The sequence below is a fragment of the Podarcis filfolensis genome (assembly GCF_964270895.1).
Source record: "Podarcis filfolensis genome assembly, chromosome: 2".
In the NCBI taxonomy this organism is placed as follows: domain Eukaryota; kingdom Metazoa; phylum Chordata; class Lepidosauria; order Squamata; family Lacertidae; genus Podarcis; species Podarcis filfolensis.
Window position 1 is genome coordinate 42,385,732 of NC_139605.1, and position 15,029 is coordinate 42,400,760.

The 15,029-nt window shown below is 37.9% G+C and overlaps 1 protein-coding gene across 7 annotated transcripts in view; it reads left to right on the forward strand.

Annotated features, from left to right (window-relative positions):
- The window catches only part of ARHGEF3 (Rho guanine nucleotide exchange factor 3), a 97,933-nt gene that overhangs the window by 33,315 nt on the left and 49,589 nt on the right, over positions 1-15,029 (forward strand). For 6 of the 7 annotated variants that reach the window (XM_083603050.1, XM_083603044.1, XM_083603047.1 and 3 more), the window contains one exon: positions 8,568-8,630. In XM_083603050.1, the coding sequence (XP_083459176.1) occupies positions 8,568-8,630 (63 nt within the window). Of the gene's footprint in view, positions 1-2,420; positions 2,553-8,567; positions 8,631-15,029 lie in introns of those variants that run through there. The other variant, XM_083603048.1, reaches the window with a different exon arrangement.

Genomic DNA, 15,029 nt, shown 5'->3' on the forward strand with positions numbered 1-15,029 from the left:
TTTCTATATGATGCACATTCTAATGCACCATGTTGGAGCTCCTGATCTTGCAAGTGTATGTTGTTTCTTACAACGTCACAGCACCTCTCAGTTATTCTATCCAGCTATTCATTTTATTTAACACATTTATGTTCCACCCTTCCTCCAAGGAGCTCAGGGTGGTATATTGAGGATTATTATTATTTACTAATTTATATACACTTAATTCCAAAATAGGTTTCTAAGTGATTTACAGAAATACAAAAACCAAGTTTCACAAGCCCACGAAAATATAAATATCCACAATTAAAGTACACAAAATATGTGAGAATGAAGTTCACTGTGGCTGTTCATGTGGTTTCAGCATGAATGTGAATGCAGTCACTATGTTAGCAGCTGCTAATTCTAAAATCTGGGACACAATCCAAAACCATTCTGACATATTCTAGAATAAAGATGGTTTGAAGGGAAGGGTGGTATTGTTATGTGGACATGTTTCCTGATGCCGCATCTACCTGTGTGATGCTTGGAAAGCCCTATGGCAGTATATATAAGGCTCTAAGCCTACCACTCTGTCTTTATAGAAGACCAATGTGAAGGAAGAAATGCCTGACCAAGCATGGCCATATGGACTCATGCTGCTTCCTAGCAGAAGTTCACATGAATGTACCTATTTTTTGCCTGCTTTTCTTGAACAAATTGTAAGCAGGAAATGGCACCCCTCAGCAGAGTAACCAACTCAGATATTACTTTTGCCACACCGATGTGTCCATAGTGATGTTCTGCAGGGTGGAGGGCATCAGAGTATTAGATAGGGCTCTGAGCTGGGTGTGTATGTGTTAACATTGAAAAGCAGAAAAATAAAAAGTAAAATATGTCTTTTCTAAACAACAGATAGTTCTGTATAATTTAGAACACAATCCTATATATGTCTGCTCAGAAGTAACTTCTACTGAATTCAGTGGGGCCTACTCAAATGTAAGTGGGCATAAGATTACAGAGTTGGTTCAGTTTAGGCCATTCTCTTTCTCTGGGCTTTACTTTAGGCAAACTTGCCACTTTTGTTAAAGCAAGCACTTCTCTAGAGCATCACCTAGTCACTTTATGACAAATGATTGTTGTGCATCATGAGTTTTTCAAAAAAGAAGAAGAAAGGATTAGATAACTGGGGAAGAATAATTGTTGAAAGGCTGTACCTAAAGAGGCATGAGCTGTGGAGTACAGTGGTACCTCGGGTTAAGAACTTAATTTGTTCTGGAGGTCTGTTCTTAACCTGAAACTGTTCTTAACCTGAGGTACCACTTTAGCTAATGGGGTCTCCTGCTGCTGCCACGGTGCGGCGGCGCGGTTTCTGTTCTCATCCTGAAGCAAAGTTCTTAACCTGAGGTACTATTTATGGGTTAGCGGAGTCTGTAACCTGAAGCATCTGTAACCTGAGGTACCACTGTATGTCAGAATTCCTCTGTGGTACTGCTTGCTCTGCCAAATGTGTTATTAATATTGCATTTTGCAAGCGTGCTGCTTAGGGCCAGACTTAATTTAATCTTTGCGTTTAACATGTAGGCTTTTTGCAATGCAAATAGCATCAGCTAGGGGGCTGATAGTTAAATAAATCAGAGCAGGTGTGGAAGATGAATGTAACCTCCCACCCACCCACCCCCGCTACTATTCTGAGGAAAAACACCTGCATCTAAACATTTGAGAACACTAGGAATACATTGCTGGTTACTCAGCTAGCAAAAATTCAAATATGCTAATATTTAAATGTTTAATGGTAGTTGGTGAAGGATACAAAATATTATCTTTTACCCTTTTCTCTGTTTACATTTAATCAGCTCGTAAAAAGAGTTTGAAACCAGGATTAAATGTATGCAGGAAATCACTCACTACCAGGAAATCGCATAAAGAAACTAAATGTTTCCAGGAAAACTTGACTTTAAAAAAGCTGAGTTGCCTATTTAATTGATACTGGCAGTGATGGATATTCAAAACACAAAAAGGTTAAAGAAAATGATTTTAATGAGAACACGAACAATTTAAAAGAGCTGTCATGAAGATTCCACTGAGACTAGCTTCTACTTATGTTGTCTCCAGAAATGGAACATTTAGGCAGAGTGTTATGAGTCAGTTTAGAATGTCTTGTTGAGTCTCTTTTTAGGAGTGTGTTACAATTAGAGGCAGGGGCAGCAAATGCCTATGTTTTCTATGAGAAATAAAAAAGATGCAGGCAGTTTCTTGCCAGAATTTCATTAGCTACTGCTTTTCTGAAGTCACTTGGTATAGTCAGATATGTTAAGCAAATACAGCAAATGAAAAACTTGCAAGATATAGATAGCTGTGCACCTCTCAATCTTTCACTTCTAACAAGTGGCTCATCGCCACTTCCTGTCATGTAGTTTGGCTATGCAGGGTGGAGTTGCTGCTGAAAGAAACTGAAGGGGAAATGTGGGGCCTTGGTGCGAGGTACAGATGGCTGTGAAGGTTATACTGTGAATTGTGCACCTGTGAAGTGTAGATGTGGTGTATGCGTACAGTACCTCATGGGCTGGTGCTGCTTTTTTGTGCATCATCAGGTAAGTTCAGGGGTGTGTGTGGTGTCTTTTGTTGAATGTTTTGTGTGGTGCCTTTTTTTAATTAAAAAAGTATATATATATTTTCATAAAAATAGAGCGAGACTTGTTAAAAGTAGGATCCATAGTAGTTAACACAGAGGACAATTTTTACTCCTATGGTGCTTCAGCTACTGCAGCCCTCCCCAGAGTCACAGTGTGCTTCTGGGCAGCATTCATTAACTGGATGATAATAAAAATTTTAAGGTAACAGCAATGAGGTCATATTGTGTAGTCCCTGACAGTGTTGCCAGTCCATAATGTGTCAAGTATTTTTTTTGTGTCTCTCATTGTATGCAAGTACAATACATGTGAAACATCTATTTGAATAATAACATGCTGTTGTTCACCACACCCTCTGTTAAGTTCTTAACCCTTCCTAATGAGACTGACAGGCCATCGATTTTTGAGGTGGTTACTAAATAGCTTCCTTTTTGTGCTTATGGAGTTGATTGATCATAGTGAGCTGTTGCTGCCCTTAATTATATGAGTTAAATTTTTAAACATAATTACTCTGACTGCAGTTTTTATAAATTGTTGTCTTATTTATGTTCTGTTTGGAAGCCACTTTGGCTTCCATGGGCTGAAAAGCCAGTTAAAAGTTAAATCTAAATACATAAATCAAATGAAATTTTCACTTGTTTTTACTTGCGTTCCTAAGAGCTAAACTGGCTAGCTACTTTTTTCAAATTCCTGATGTTTCTGAGTAAACTTCTTTTTAGAGGCAAGTTTCCTGATAACATATCATGGAAAGTTTATTACAGCACTCATATTGTACAATGGTTAAGTTTTTGTCATAAAGACATTAGTCATAGATTCTTAAGCTTAGATTTCAGAATAGTATGACAATATAGTATGTCTCTTCTTAGAGATCATAGAAATCATAGATAAAGCCATTCAAGAAATTAAAATGCTGCTAATGGTTGCTTAGTATTAGATTTTCTGTCTTTAAAAGAAACAGTGTTTACTAATTCTGTGGCTTTACTGCTATAAATGTCTTGCTGACAACAAGAGAAACAAAGTCTTAGATTACTTACTGTCATAGAGTATTCAATTACAAAAATAGTCAGAAAAGTTTCTCAAATATCTCCGAGAATAGTTTAGATGTTACATAAAAGTGAACCATATGTCAGTAGTTAGTAAAGTGAAACTTGTTAGTTAATTCATTAATATTTAGTACTAAACTGAAGATTAAACCAATTTCTAAAACATTGATCCATAGCAACAAATGGCTATATTTGCATGAGTCCTTTTTATGATGAATAAGTGATTTATTTATTGTCAAAATGTATGTATTTCCTTTTTAGAAAACATTCAATGCATCTTAAAACAAGTGCTTATTCTTGTCATTCCAAAACTGAATAATCTTTGCTATTTGCATGCTGTTAGTATTGATTTTTCCTGCCTTTCTGTAATGAACACTAGAAAACTGTGTTTATGTAATCCAGGGGTTATACCTGGCAGACTCTGAGCAAGGTCACACCTAAGGAGGCTGGCAGATGGAACCCTAAACATCTTTTCCCCAACACCTGCCATAGATCTCTGACTTTACTTCCTTCCTACTTCTTCTCCAAGTTCAGTATTAGTATGAGCTAGCATGTCCTAGTGTTGACTTCTTGGCTCCAACTTGGCTAAATGTAAAACATATACTTAGACTGGCTCTGTTTGCTATAAGTAATACACCTTAAGTTTCTTTCATCCCTTCAACCAGCAATCTTACCATACTATTACTTTCTGCACACTACTGCAATATAGTTACCAAACTCCAACAGGTTATGGGCTTAGTACCAGTTTTTCTGTTGGTACAGAAAGATTTTAAATGAAAAATAATGGTTCAAGCAGGCATTAATGAGGGTGCTCTATATTCCAACCGCATGATACCCTTGTATTCCAGGAGGTTCATGGCAGAGGGGAGGCTATACTGCCACTGTAGAAATGGGATCAACAGCCTATTGTTCAGGTGACCAGCTATTATATGTAGATCAAACATTATATCAGAATAACTTTGTATGAAGTGCTTATTATTTCAGTGTGTGTGAATAAATCACATGTTTTTGTAAGTTTTTGCATAATTCCTGCCTGATAAATACTCATTACAGAGCCACTACATTTTTTTATCAAATCAAAGATCAACAAGGGTAGTAATGTCTTGCTGCAGAAGAGTTACTCTTCTTACCAGTTATCTTAACAGGAGATGAGAAAGAGATATCTAATTATATTAAAGAGTGGGGCTTTAGTTACAAGAATTAAAATGAGACATTGGAAAAGGAAGTCTAGGTTATCATTATCACTGGTTTAAAGCTACTGTTGAAAGAGGATTCTTGCATAACACTCAGAGAGGAAATGCAAACCTCTGTCATAAAGACAGTTGAGTTTCTTGTGATGTAGACTGAATTATAGAATGGTAAATAGGCTCAAAGCAGAGGACTCTTCCCTTCCACTCTTTCACCAAGCTAATCACAGGGTAAATGATATTACCTGTCCTCCAGTCATGTAAGTTCACTCACCTAGACATCTCTCGTCATAAAAGACTCTTGAATATGCCATAAGACTTACCAAATGTGTTTTGGCATGACATTTCAGGGACCAGAGCCCACTTTATCAGATGCATGGAGTGTTATCCTCAGTTGGCAGGTGTTGAAACTGTATAGTACTGTTCTTTAAGGGGAATGGTTTGGCAGTGATACAGGGAAAGGTCTAAGGGGATATCTTTTTATGTATCTCCCACTGAATATTATGAAAAGTGAAAGCAAGTGGGTTTTCTACTCCTTCCTTTTCTCTATAGTCTGTAGAAATAGAATTCTGTTTGCTGTAAGCACAGTTTGTGAGACAGAGCAAGAACTGTGTTAAAGAAGTAAAGTTTCCAAGAACCATCACTCCTGTTAAGAAAACCTTGCCTCTTGCAAGAGCGGCTGTATGTACATATGGATAGAAAAAAACAATAAATGGTAAAAAGTGGGGTCAAAGGGCCATAAAATAAGTATTCGGTATGAGAGCTGATGTATATATGTAAACTAGCACTGAAATAATTAGCACTGCCTGAAAGCAAGCTAGTTATTTTGATGTATCCTTCTGCACAGATGTGCATTAGAATATTTGTGCACATCTGTGTGTCTCTATTCAACAAAGCGCAAAACAACAACAGCAGAATATCCCAGTTCTTAGTCTTGTGATATTTTGAGGCCCTTACTCTGTTCTATGGCAGCAACAAAGCTAACAGGAGACTTTGTTCCCTACTGCTATGGCAAGCTTGCCAATATGAACAAAAAGCAACTGGGGCCTCCTAAAGCATAAAGACAAGACAATAGTTTGGCACCAGCTTCCTGGCACAATGTGCTGCATAAAATTATACACTGAAATTAAGCATACGTTCAGCTACAATGCCACATTTGTTGAAAGTAACATAATGTTTGGATGTAGATGCCAAAGTCCACCTCGAACAGAAAAGCTGACATGAAGTCATCCTCAGTTTCACAGTGGAACTGAATATATCACTTGTAATACATCAAAACACATCCACTGAATTGACAGGCCAGAGCAATCTGCTCCAATCCCTGCTTCTGTTCATTCTTTTTTAACTCTCTATTTTCACAGGTTATAATTATCCACAGTTATATAGTTAGCTAAATTGGTGTATTTGGTATAAAGTGTGGTACTTGTAGAACACAAGCTCAACGGACCTCACACCTGTGGTTCTCATTCAGCTATTTGAGATCCAATGTAAATTGGATATAAAACTGTCAGGAATAGATTAACCTTCTTATCATTTGCAAGGTTACTTAAATAACTATTAATGTGTCTTTCCCTGCAATAGGTAGCAAAATGAAGCCTATTAAAAAGAGTTTTCTGAAATAAGCCACAGCAGTTGAAGTGATCTCCTGTTACACGACTTGATGCCAGTTTTCTTTGTAGAATTGTAAGCAGGCTGAGCCTTGGTGCAAGATTTAAAAATGTCCTGCCTTTTATTATTAATGTCTTACTCAGGTTTCTGCTTTGAAATAAAAATCACAGATGCCAAATGGGAAATTTGATTACTTGATACAATAGCCTAGGATTAGTGGTTCTTTCAAAAATAGACTAATCTCATGGGTTTACTTACCTGCCACAGCAATCTAATAAGTAGGCTGTGATTTTCCATTTGGAAAACATCTTTTCTACCAATATTTCACTTGGTAGGGCAAAGTTATAATTCTCCTTTTAATGACAAATGTAGTAAAGAAAAAATAAATGGAATTAATATTCTAAAATTCATATTAACATATTTTAGTGGCTAACAGTGGTATTGTTTGTGAATGGGTAATATGCCACACATAAAATATATGTGAGTGTTTTCATTCTGCAAGTGACCTGTTCGTTTTTTGCCATTTTGAAATGACCAATTAAAATGTGATTTGCATTAAATGGGCCTAATCTTTTAGTGAAAAGGTATAGTTGTATAAGATGCCCAGTGCGAGAATATCTGCTCACCTGGGGCTCCAGTAGGGTGGCACTTCTCACACTCTGCTGGTCCTGGGAGGCAGCCATCTCCCAACCCAACTATGGGAGCGGATGGTCACCTAGTGCCACCCACCTCCAACCACGCCGGGGCCTCCGTTTTGAGCAGGCCTTGCCCACAAAGCCAATCAGGGCAGGGGCATGTTTTTGTCTAATCTTTTAGCAAAAAGGTATGCCCAGTGTGAGAATGCATTATGTGTAAGTTGGTATGCCATTAAATTTTAATGTTTGGTATATTAAAAGGTTAATTTGTTCAATCAATAATTACAGGTTGAATTTACTTTTTAATTTATTTAGTTAGAGCAGTGGTTCTCAACCTTTTCTCTCTGAGCTACGCTTTTGGTAGCTCTTTCCAGGTTCTCCAGAGATGTGTGGAAAAGAATTACATGGAAATGTACAAATATAAGAGGCGCTTTTGACTTTGTGTTATTGAGGTTGGAGGATGCATATGTGGAAGTGTATGCATGCAAGAGATGCAGGGCAATGTGATTAAAAAAGTGAGAAGAGTGAATTAGTGAATAGCTTCCACCCATCTTCAAACACAGCAGGGGTTTGAAGCATACCCTGACCCCCATCCTGTAATGTCATTGCAGGTTTGCCATTTGATTTGCATACATACTTTATTATTATTTCTAAGCCCCAAACTCAACTTTTCTAGAATGTCCCCTGTGCTTTCACCTTTTCCAGTCTTATACATGAAATGGTATCTTTTAAGGACAGGCAACAGTTAACATTTTCATGAAAGAGAGAGCTTTCTAGTCTACACTATAGACTATCTTCTGCATATCTTTTCTACCAGGAAATATTTAAGTTGCCAGTTGTGACAGCTTGATAAGTTGTATACAAATGTACCTGTGCCTGGAGTTGTCTCTTTGAAAGAAACAAACCTCAAAGAAGCTGTGCTTATCAGTGAGGATTTCAGTTTTTTAAAAAAACCACTTCTGTCTAGCCTTTAAAAAGTATTCAGGGCTAAATGTTTTTGATGTAGAATGTTTGTTTCTGGTGCTGGAGTTTCAGGTTATGCTGGAGAAACCCTGTATTAGCTATCAGTGCACAGTACAAAGTTGGCCTTCCCCATTTATGTGTAGGTATCTTTGGGATTGTTGTGTTGGTGACGTTGTGTGAGTTGATTTCATGCCCATTCCCGGCAGCAGTGCTTCAGTTAGCATTAGCCAAATGCTCTGCTGGCTGGTTGGCATTTACTCAAAGAGAGTAAGGTGCCGGGGGGCTGCCACTATGCATTCATTCAGCATCTGTTGAAAAAACAAAGTTTGTTACATGGTCACCCTGAAACTTCAGGTGTCTAGACTGCTGGTGGTAGTATGTAGTCCAACCCTTATATGATACTGTGGCCATGTAAACACTTGAAAAATGTTTTAGTTGTATTATAAGGTTATAAGTTGAAAAAGAAACATGTAAGAAGTATTTTGTTTGCTGGTTTTCTGCTAAGATATGAGCCCTTCTTTTTCTTTTTTTTTTTAATAGAAGAAACGCAAGCAGAGTGCCCAGAGCGAAGATGTAATCAGTGTCTGCAGCTTTGACTCAAGTGTGAGTAATTGTTTTCTGAAATGTAATGGGCCCAGTGTGGTTTGCTAGAGTGGGAATAACATTGACCATTTGGGGGCCAAACTGTTTGTTCCTGTCATAAAAATACCTTCTGCTCTGCATGTTGAAATATTGCTGACAAACTTAAAACTTTCTATTTTTGAAGCATGTGTAATTCAAGGAAACAAGTTCTATGTCCAGGAAGATAGTGCAAGTGGAATAGAACATTGTTGCATGAACTCCTGCTGATAAATTAATATTACAGCTTAAATTTCTGCATGCAACCCCAAAACATTAAGCCATGCAGAAATATATTCCTGTGCTTGATTTGATTGCTATGACTTTACTTGATTATGAGTTATACTGGTGTTGTAAAATGCACTTGGAAGCTAATTCCATCCTAATACCTTTCTTGAATCCCTAATGAAGACTTATATTAAAAGTGGCACATTTAATAATATGGACTGATTCAGACATAATACATCCAGTGGTCATGTTCACATGTTCATGTTAAACCACCAAGCTGCATTGCCAGCTGAAAATACAATTGTTTGCACATGTATTTGTTGAATAGAAAGTGTCTTTTTATTTGATTTTGTTTCAATTGTTGTTAATTGATTGCTGTGTGTGTGTTGGTTTTTATATGCCTCGTGATTTGAATTCAGTGAAATTGCTCTTAATGTTTTAAATTTATTTCACTATTACCCTATTTAAGGATTGTGTGTTGATGAAGGGCAGATTAACAATGTTCTCAAATGTATAAACAATAAACTTAAACCATGGTTAAGAATGATGTATATGAGCTGGAATAAACCTGCATGAGCCTTGGATGTGCACACTCTGCCTTCCCTTCTTCTACCCAGATGGGATGAGGACCTCAGCAGTATTTACTTTCAGGTGCCTTTTAAATATCGCTGGGCATAGCATCCAAACTCAGTAGAGGCAGACTGGGATAGTGAGGGATTTGGAAACCAAGTCTTACAATGAATACTTGAAAAGCTGGGCGTGTTTAGCCTGGAGAAGAGTAAAGGAAGACATGGCAGCAATCTTCAAATACCTGAAGGGCTGTCAGACAGAAGATGGAGCAAACTTGTTCCTTATTTCTCGAGAGGGCAGGACCAGAACCTGTGGGTGGAAATTACAGTGAAGCAGATTTCAGCTGAATGTTAGGATAAATATTTTGAATGTAAAATCTGTTCGGCAGTGGAATATGATGGCTTTGGGTGACGGGTAGCCTCTCTTTCACTGGAAACATTTACTTGACAAACCACCTATCAGGAATGTATTTTCTTGTGAGCAGGAGGTGGACTGGATCACCACCAAGATGCCTTTCATTACTTATCATTACACTTAATGCAATCAGGGTGCTTCCAAAGCAGTATTACTGCTCTAAAAAAAAATGTGCCTTCCTTCCTCTGATGCCTACCTGCTTTGGTTGAAAATTGAACATGTTCCATATACTTTCCAGCAGCAAGATGCAGGCCTTCTGTTCCAGCAGAATCTGTAAACCATTGTGACCTTTTAATCTTCTTCCTGCTGTGTGTGCTTGTTTTAATTGAAGCCAACTCCAGGTTAATGGAGACCCTAAGCAAAGTGTCCTTGGGATGGGTCTACTCCTTTTGTCAGTGGTCCTTGGTCAGCTCACCTGACTGCAGTGGCAGCGCTCAGAGCAATGCTGGGTGATTATGCCTTTCAGATTTCCCAAGTGATGGTAGGTCTGGTGGCATTTTGAGAAATTACAGCTACTGCTCAGAGTGCCAAGCCAGAACAAAATCAAATTTAAGAAAAGCCCAGATCAGACCATGCTCGTTAGGGCTGATAGTGCTGTAGTCCAGAACATATGGATGGCACCAAACTGGGGAAGGCTGCTATAAAGGATCATAATGTTTCTATCTTTGGGGGGGCCACCAGGGGCGCATTGGAAGATGGCCGACAATACCACCTCTCCGGCTCACACGGGGTAATTAAGAGGCTGATATGGGAGTATGCAGCCTCCCTTGTTTACCCCAGGGAATGGGGAAACACTGCCTTGCCTGCGGTTGCCATAAATCACCCCCGAGTTCGAAAGAAGGGGGTGAAGGCACTAGGCACACAGCCCCCATGGGAGCCGGCTCTCCCAGACGCTGTCTCTGATCGTGCGAACTGGCTGCAGGAGCTCGAATTAAACAATTAGAGAAGAAGCAAATGCACATATTTCAAGTGAAGAACGGGAGTTAAGACTGCTAATTGAAGTGACCTCTGTGAAGTAAGAGCGACGGGTTGGATTTAACAGGAATTCATCATGAAGAAGAACATCAAAGGGCTGGTATGTCGGAACGGGACTGGATGGGGGGGACTTTTTCCTTTTCTTCTATGTGATTACCCAAGAACCCCTCCCCAAAAAGAACCATCGCATAACTGACCTAAGCGGGACGATTAAAAACTGTGTGGAAATGAATTATCAACCAAAAGTTTGGTGTATGGAGATCCAGAAAAGAATAAGGGCTTTTGGAATGGCACAGCAATAAAAAGGGAGTTGCCATGTTGGCAGGTTCTGTCAGTGGCGTAGCGTGGGGGGTGCAGGGGGGGCGGGCCGCACCGGGCGCAACATCTGGGGTTAGGGCAAATCAATGGGTTAGGGGGCGCAAATCCACGGGTTTGGGGGCGCAAATTACTTGCCTTGCCCCGGGTGCTGACAACCCACGCTACGCCACTGGGTTCTGTCGAAAGACTGATGACTGAGGAGGAGGAAGCTATGGATCTGTTTTTATATGGGATTTCTGGCAGAACCTCCTCAGAAGACTGAGAAAGGGAGTGACAGACCTGTGAAGATTAACGAGTAGACGGCAAGAGTGTGTTTATTTATGGAAGTGATGAAAAGCGGCAGCCATCTGAATATGACCCTTGGATGAATGGAAAAACCCACACAGGACTACAATTGGTTTCAACTCGCTTGTGGAGACTATCAGAGGTCACAAAGAAAAAGGAAAAATATATGAAAACAACAAGAAGAGATGTGGAAAACAACAAGGAAGGATTGGATAGAATTGTGAACATCATTTGGACAGATTTGTGGACATCAAAGCAGCAGCAACAAGATGATTGGATCCCTTTCGGAACTTGAAATATGGGTACCCCCAACAAAAATTTAAAATTTGGCTTTGTAATTTGGAATTAATGTGATTTGATTGGTCTGTTAATAAAAATTACTTTTTTAAAAAACCAAAACATAATGTTTCTATCTTTAGTCTTTGTATATGTATGTACGTAATTTATTCTCTAATTAAAAAACAAACTTCTGTATTGGTGCATCCATCATGTGTGATGCATTCAGAGACCTTAGTATGGTTCCCTTGAAACAGCCTTTTGAATACTTAAGATTTAATTTAACTGTTTTTAATCTTATCATTAAACACATTCATTAGTAAGTGTATACCCATAATACGTATACAAATTTATAAGCCACACTTTGCAGCATAATAAATGTGTGTTCTCTTTCTGTAATGCACACTTCCCAGATGTCACTGAATACATGACCGGGAGATGAGGACACTTCAGTTTAATCCTTTCATAAACATAATGCCATTTTAATAAGAGAAACTCAGCTGCCCTGTTTCCAGTAACACTGCTGTGTCCGCCATAGTGAGATTAATGATGGGCTAATTAAAGAACTGAGAAATTGATCATTAATGCTTGTCGCATTTTCTCCTCCATACCTACCTCTTCATGTTCGGCACATATGCTAGAAAAACTTGTATGTGCACGTGTGTATGGAAAGGGTTGTCAGTTGTCACTTGCTTAAACAATTTTAGCTTTTTGTTGTTAGCATCTGTTTGATGCTGATAACAGCACTTCCCTGTCAGCTCTCTACAGCGGTCTGTACTGCTCAGAACATAATTCCTAGATGGCAAGTGGATGTGTAGTTCATAGCAACTGTTTTCAGTAATTAAACAGTTAATTGAAATGTGTTTGAATTGTTTTGTATTATAATGGCTACATAGATCCTAAAACATGTTAGGTCAGTGGTAACATTACTGGTTGTTTCTGTGCAGCTAAATTGGGAAGGAACCAGCACATGTGAGGAAAGTGGGGGAGGACATGTATGAGCATAAAGCCTGTCTACACAGCACTGGTGGGACCAGAAGACAACTATTATAACTCTGCAAAATGTGATGTTTTGGTTCAGACCACTATCCTGATAAGCTAAAATTATTTGGTTCCATGTTCTTCAATGGAACTAAATTTTCTTAATTCTGCAATCCTTACGTCACTTATTAAGAAGTAAGTCCCATTGACCTCTGAGTAGACATGTTTAGGATTGCAGCCTACTTAGGTTATAGATCGGAGGCATAGGCTGGTACAACTATCTAGCTAAATAAATAAACTAAGCATTCTGAGACATTTTGTTGACGGGCTATGAAAATCCATATATAACAATGAACCATTTTGCATTTTATTCAAGACTAAATAAAGGGTAGACAGATACAGATTAGTTATTAGCATCTACTTTCCTTACTTTAGTTTTTATATATCATTGGCTAACAGTTAAGCTAGAATTGCTTACATAACATTTGTCTGAATAGTTTAGCTTTCATTTCATTCTTCATAAAGTTGTGTGTGTGGCTTAACATCTAATAGGCTAGAGCCGCAAACATTAAGATCCTTGGTTTACATTGCAGCCATTCTATCAAAGGGAAGATAAACTGAAATATTGAATACATTAGTCTGGTAAAGAAAGATTTTGCTTTTAAAATATGGCATTATTAACATCTTTATAGCTTTATTCATACAGTGAATAGCACCATATTGCACCCATTTCCAGTTAGTATATATATCTGTCCACACTTCATGTCCATGTATAAAAATAGTATTGTACCATACAATACATCATAGCTGTGCCAGACTGTCTACCTTTTTCATAATAGTCTGTCATGAAGGGATAGTTTCCTGTCCATCTTTCACAGGATGTGCTGAAGCTTTTCTTATGTTTCTGCTGGTTCAGAACAATAGAGATACTTGGCATAAAGACATCAATGGTTTTGTGCAGAATGTCTTTTTTTTTTTTTAATACAATTGATCGGAATTGTGGTCTTTAGCTCATTTGGCAAGTTTTATTTGAGACCTTGAGATATGCACTTGAATTGATGGCTTCTTACCTGAATGTGTCAGAAATTACCTTGGGAGATATGATGCTGTCTCGTTAAAACAAGTATTAAGAATAAAACTCAGGTGCTATAAAGCAGGCAAAGTGTACCTCCGCAGCAGTAGCCTGATGTTTTGATCTGTCCTGATGACCAGTGATTTTCTGATGCACAGGCTCTTAACATTTACAAGATGGTATCTGTCTTCAATGACTGTGTAATGTCGTTGTCTGCTGACAAACTCTACACTACGCATATATTTACGGTGCCACAAGATTTAGGACTGGAACACAAATGACTATTATGTTGTAGCAGACTCTGTGCCGTCAACGCCTTTAAGGTTTTATTATGATCTGGTAAAGTGATGTTAGTCTAATTAGAAGTTTTATTAGTTTTCTTATTATGAATTCTGAATATGTAATCATTCTAGTTCACATGCATTTCACACATGGTATGGTTCAGAGTTTGTATTCTCCATGGATTTTGATAGCTTTAACAACTGAATTTGAACTTGGTGCGTGTGTGTGAAAGTCAATATTGCTAAAAATTCTGAACTAATTAAGCGTAATAAAAACTTGAGTGTCAAGTTATGGCAATCTTATATTAGAAAGATCAGAAGGGATTAGCTTCTTCACCAATTATGGACTTGAGATAATTAAAAATATTGTTGCAGCCTTTTTTAGTTTGATTTAAATTTAATACTGTTACACCTTAGTAGTAGAGTGTACTTAAACCTTGGTTAATATATATATTCTATTCATGAATTATGTATGTGTCACTCTGTTTTTTGTCAGAGTAGGCCAATATGTATGTAGAATCAGATTTGATAATAAAGTCAACATATCTAATCTGTTTGTAATTATTCTATGGACAATCCGCCTCAGTGTTATTAACTGCAGTTTTTCTTTTATAAGACAACTGATATGCTTTTAATTTTGAATTTAAATTATTCAGAGAGATAGTAATGTGATTGTATGTTAGCTTTTGGGACTGTAATGGCAGATTTGGTGACTAAAATGGGAGAAAGGTAAACATCTCAAAAGCTATTTTGATGGCAACTAGTTTTGCAAAAAATAATATTGTCTAAAGTTTACAGAAATTTAACCCTTTAATATATGATGACATAGAAAAGCAGGTTAAGAGATTAAAAATCTGATGTTTAATCTTTGAACCATTTTTCATAGTACGTGATTTTGTGACATCCTTCATCCAGTGGTCTACTTCAGATATGGTTCACATGACATGGTAAACCCAAACTATGACTTAACCAGGACCATATGAA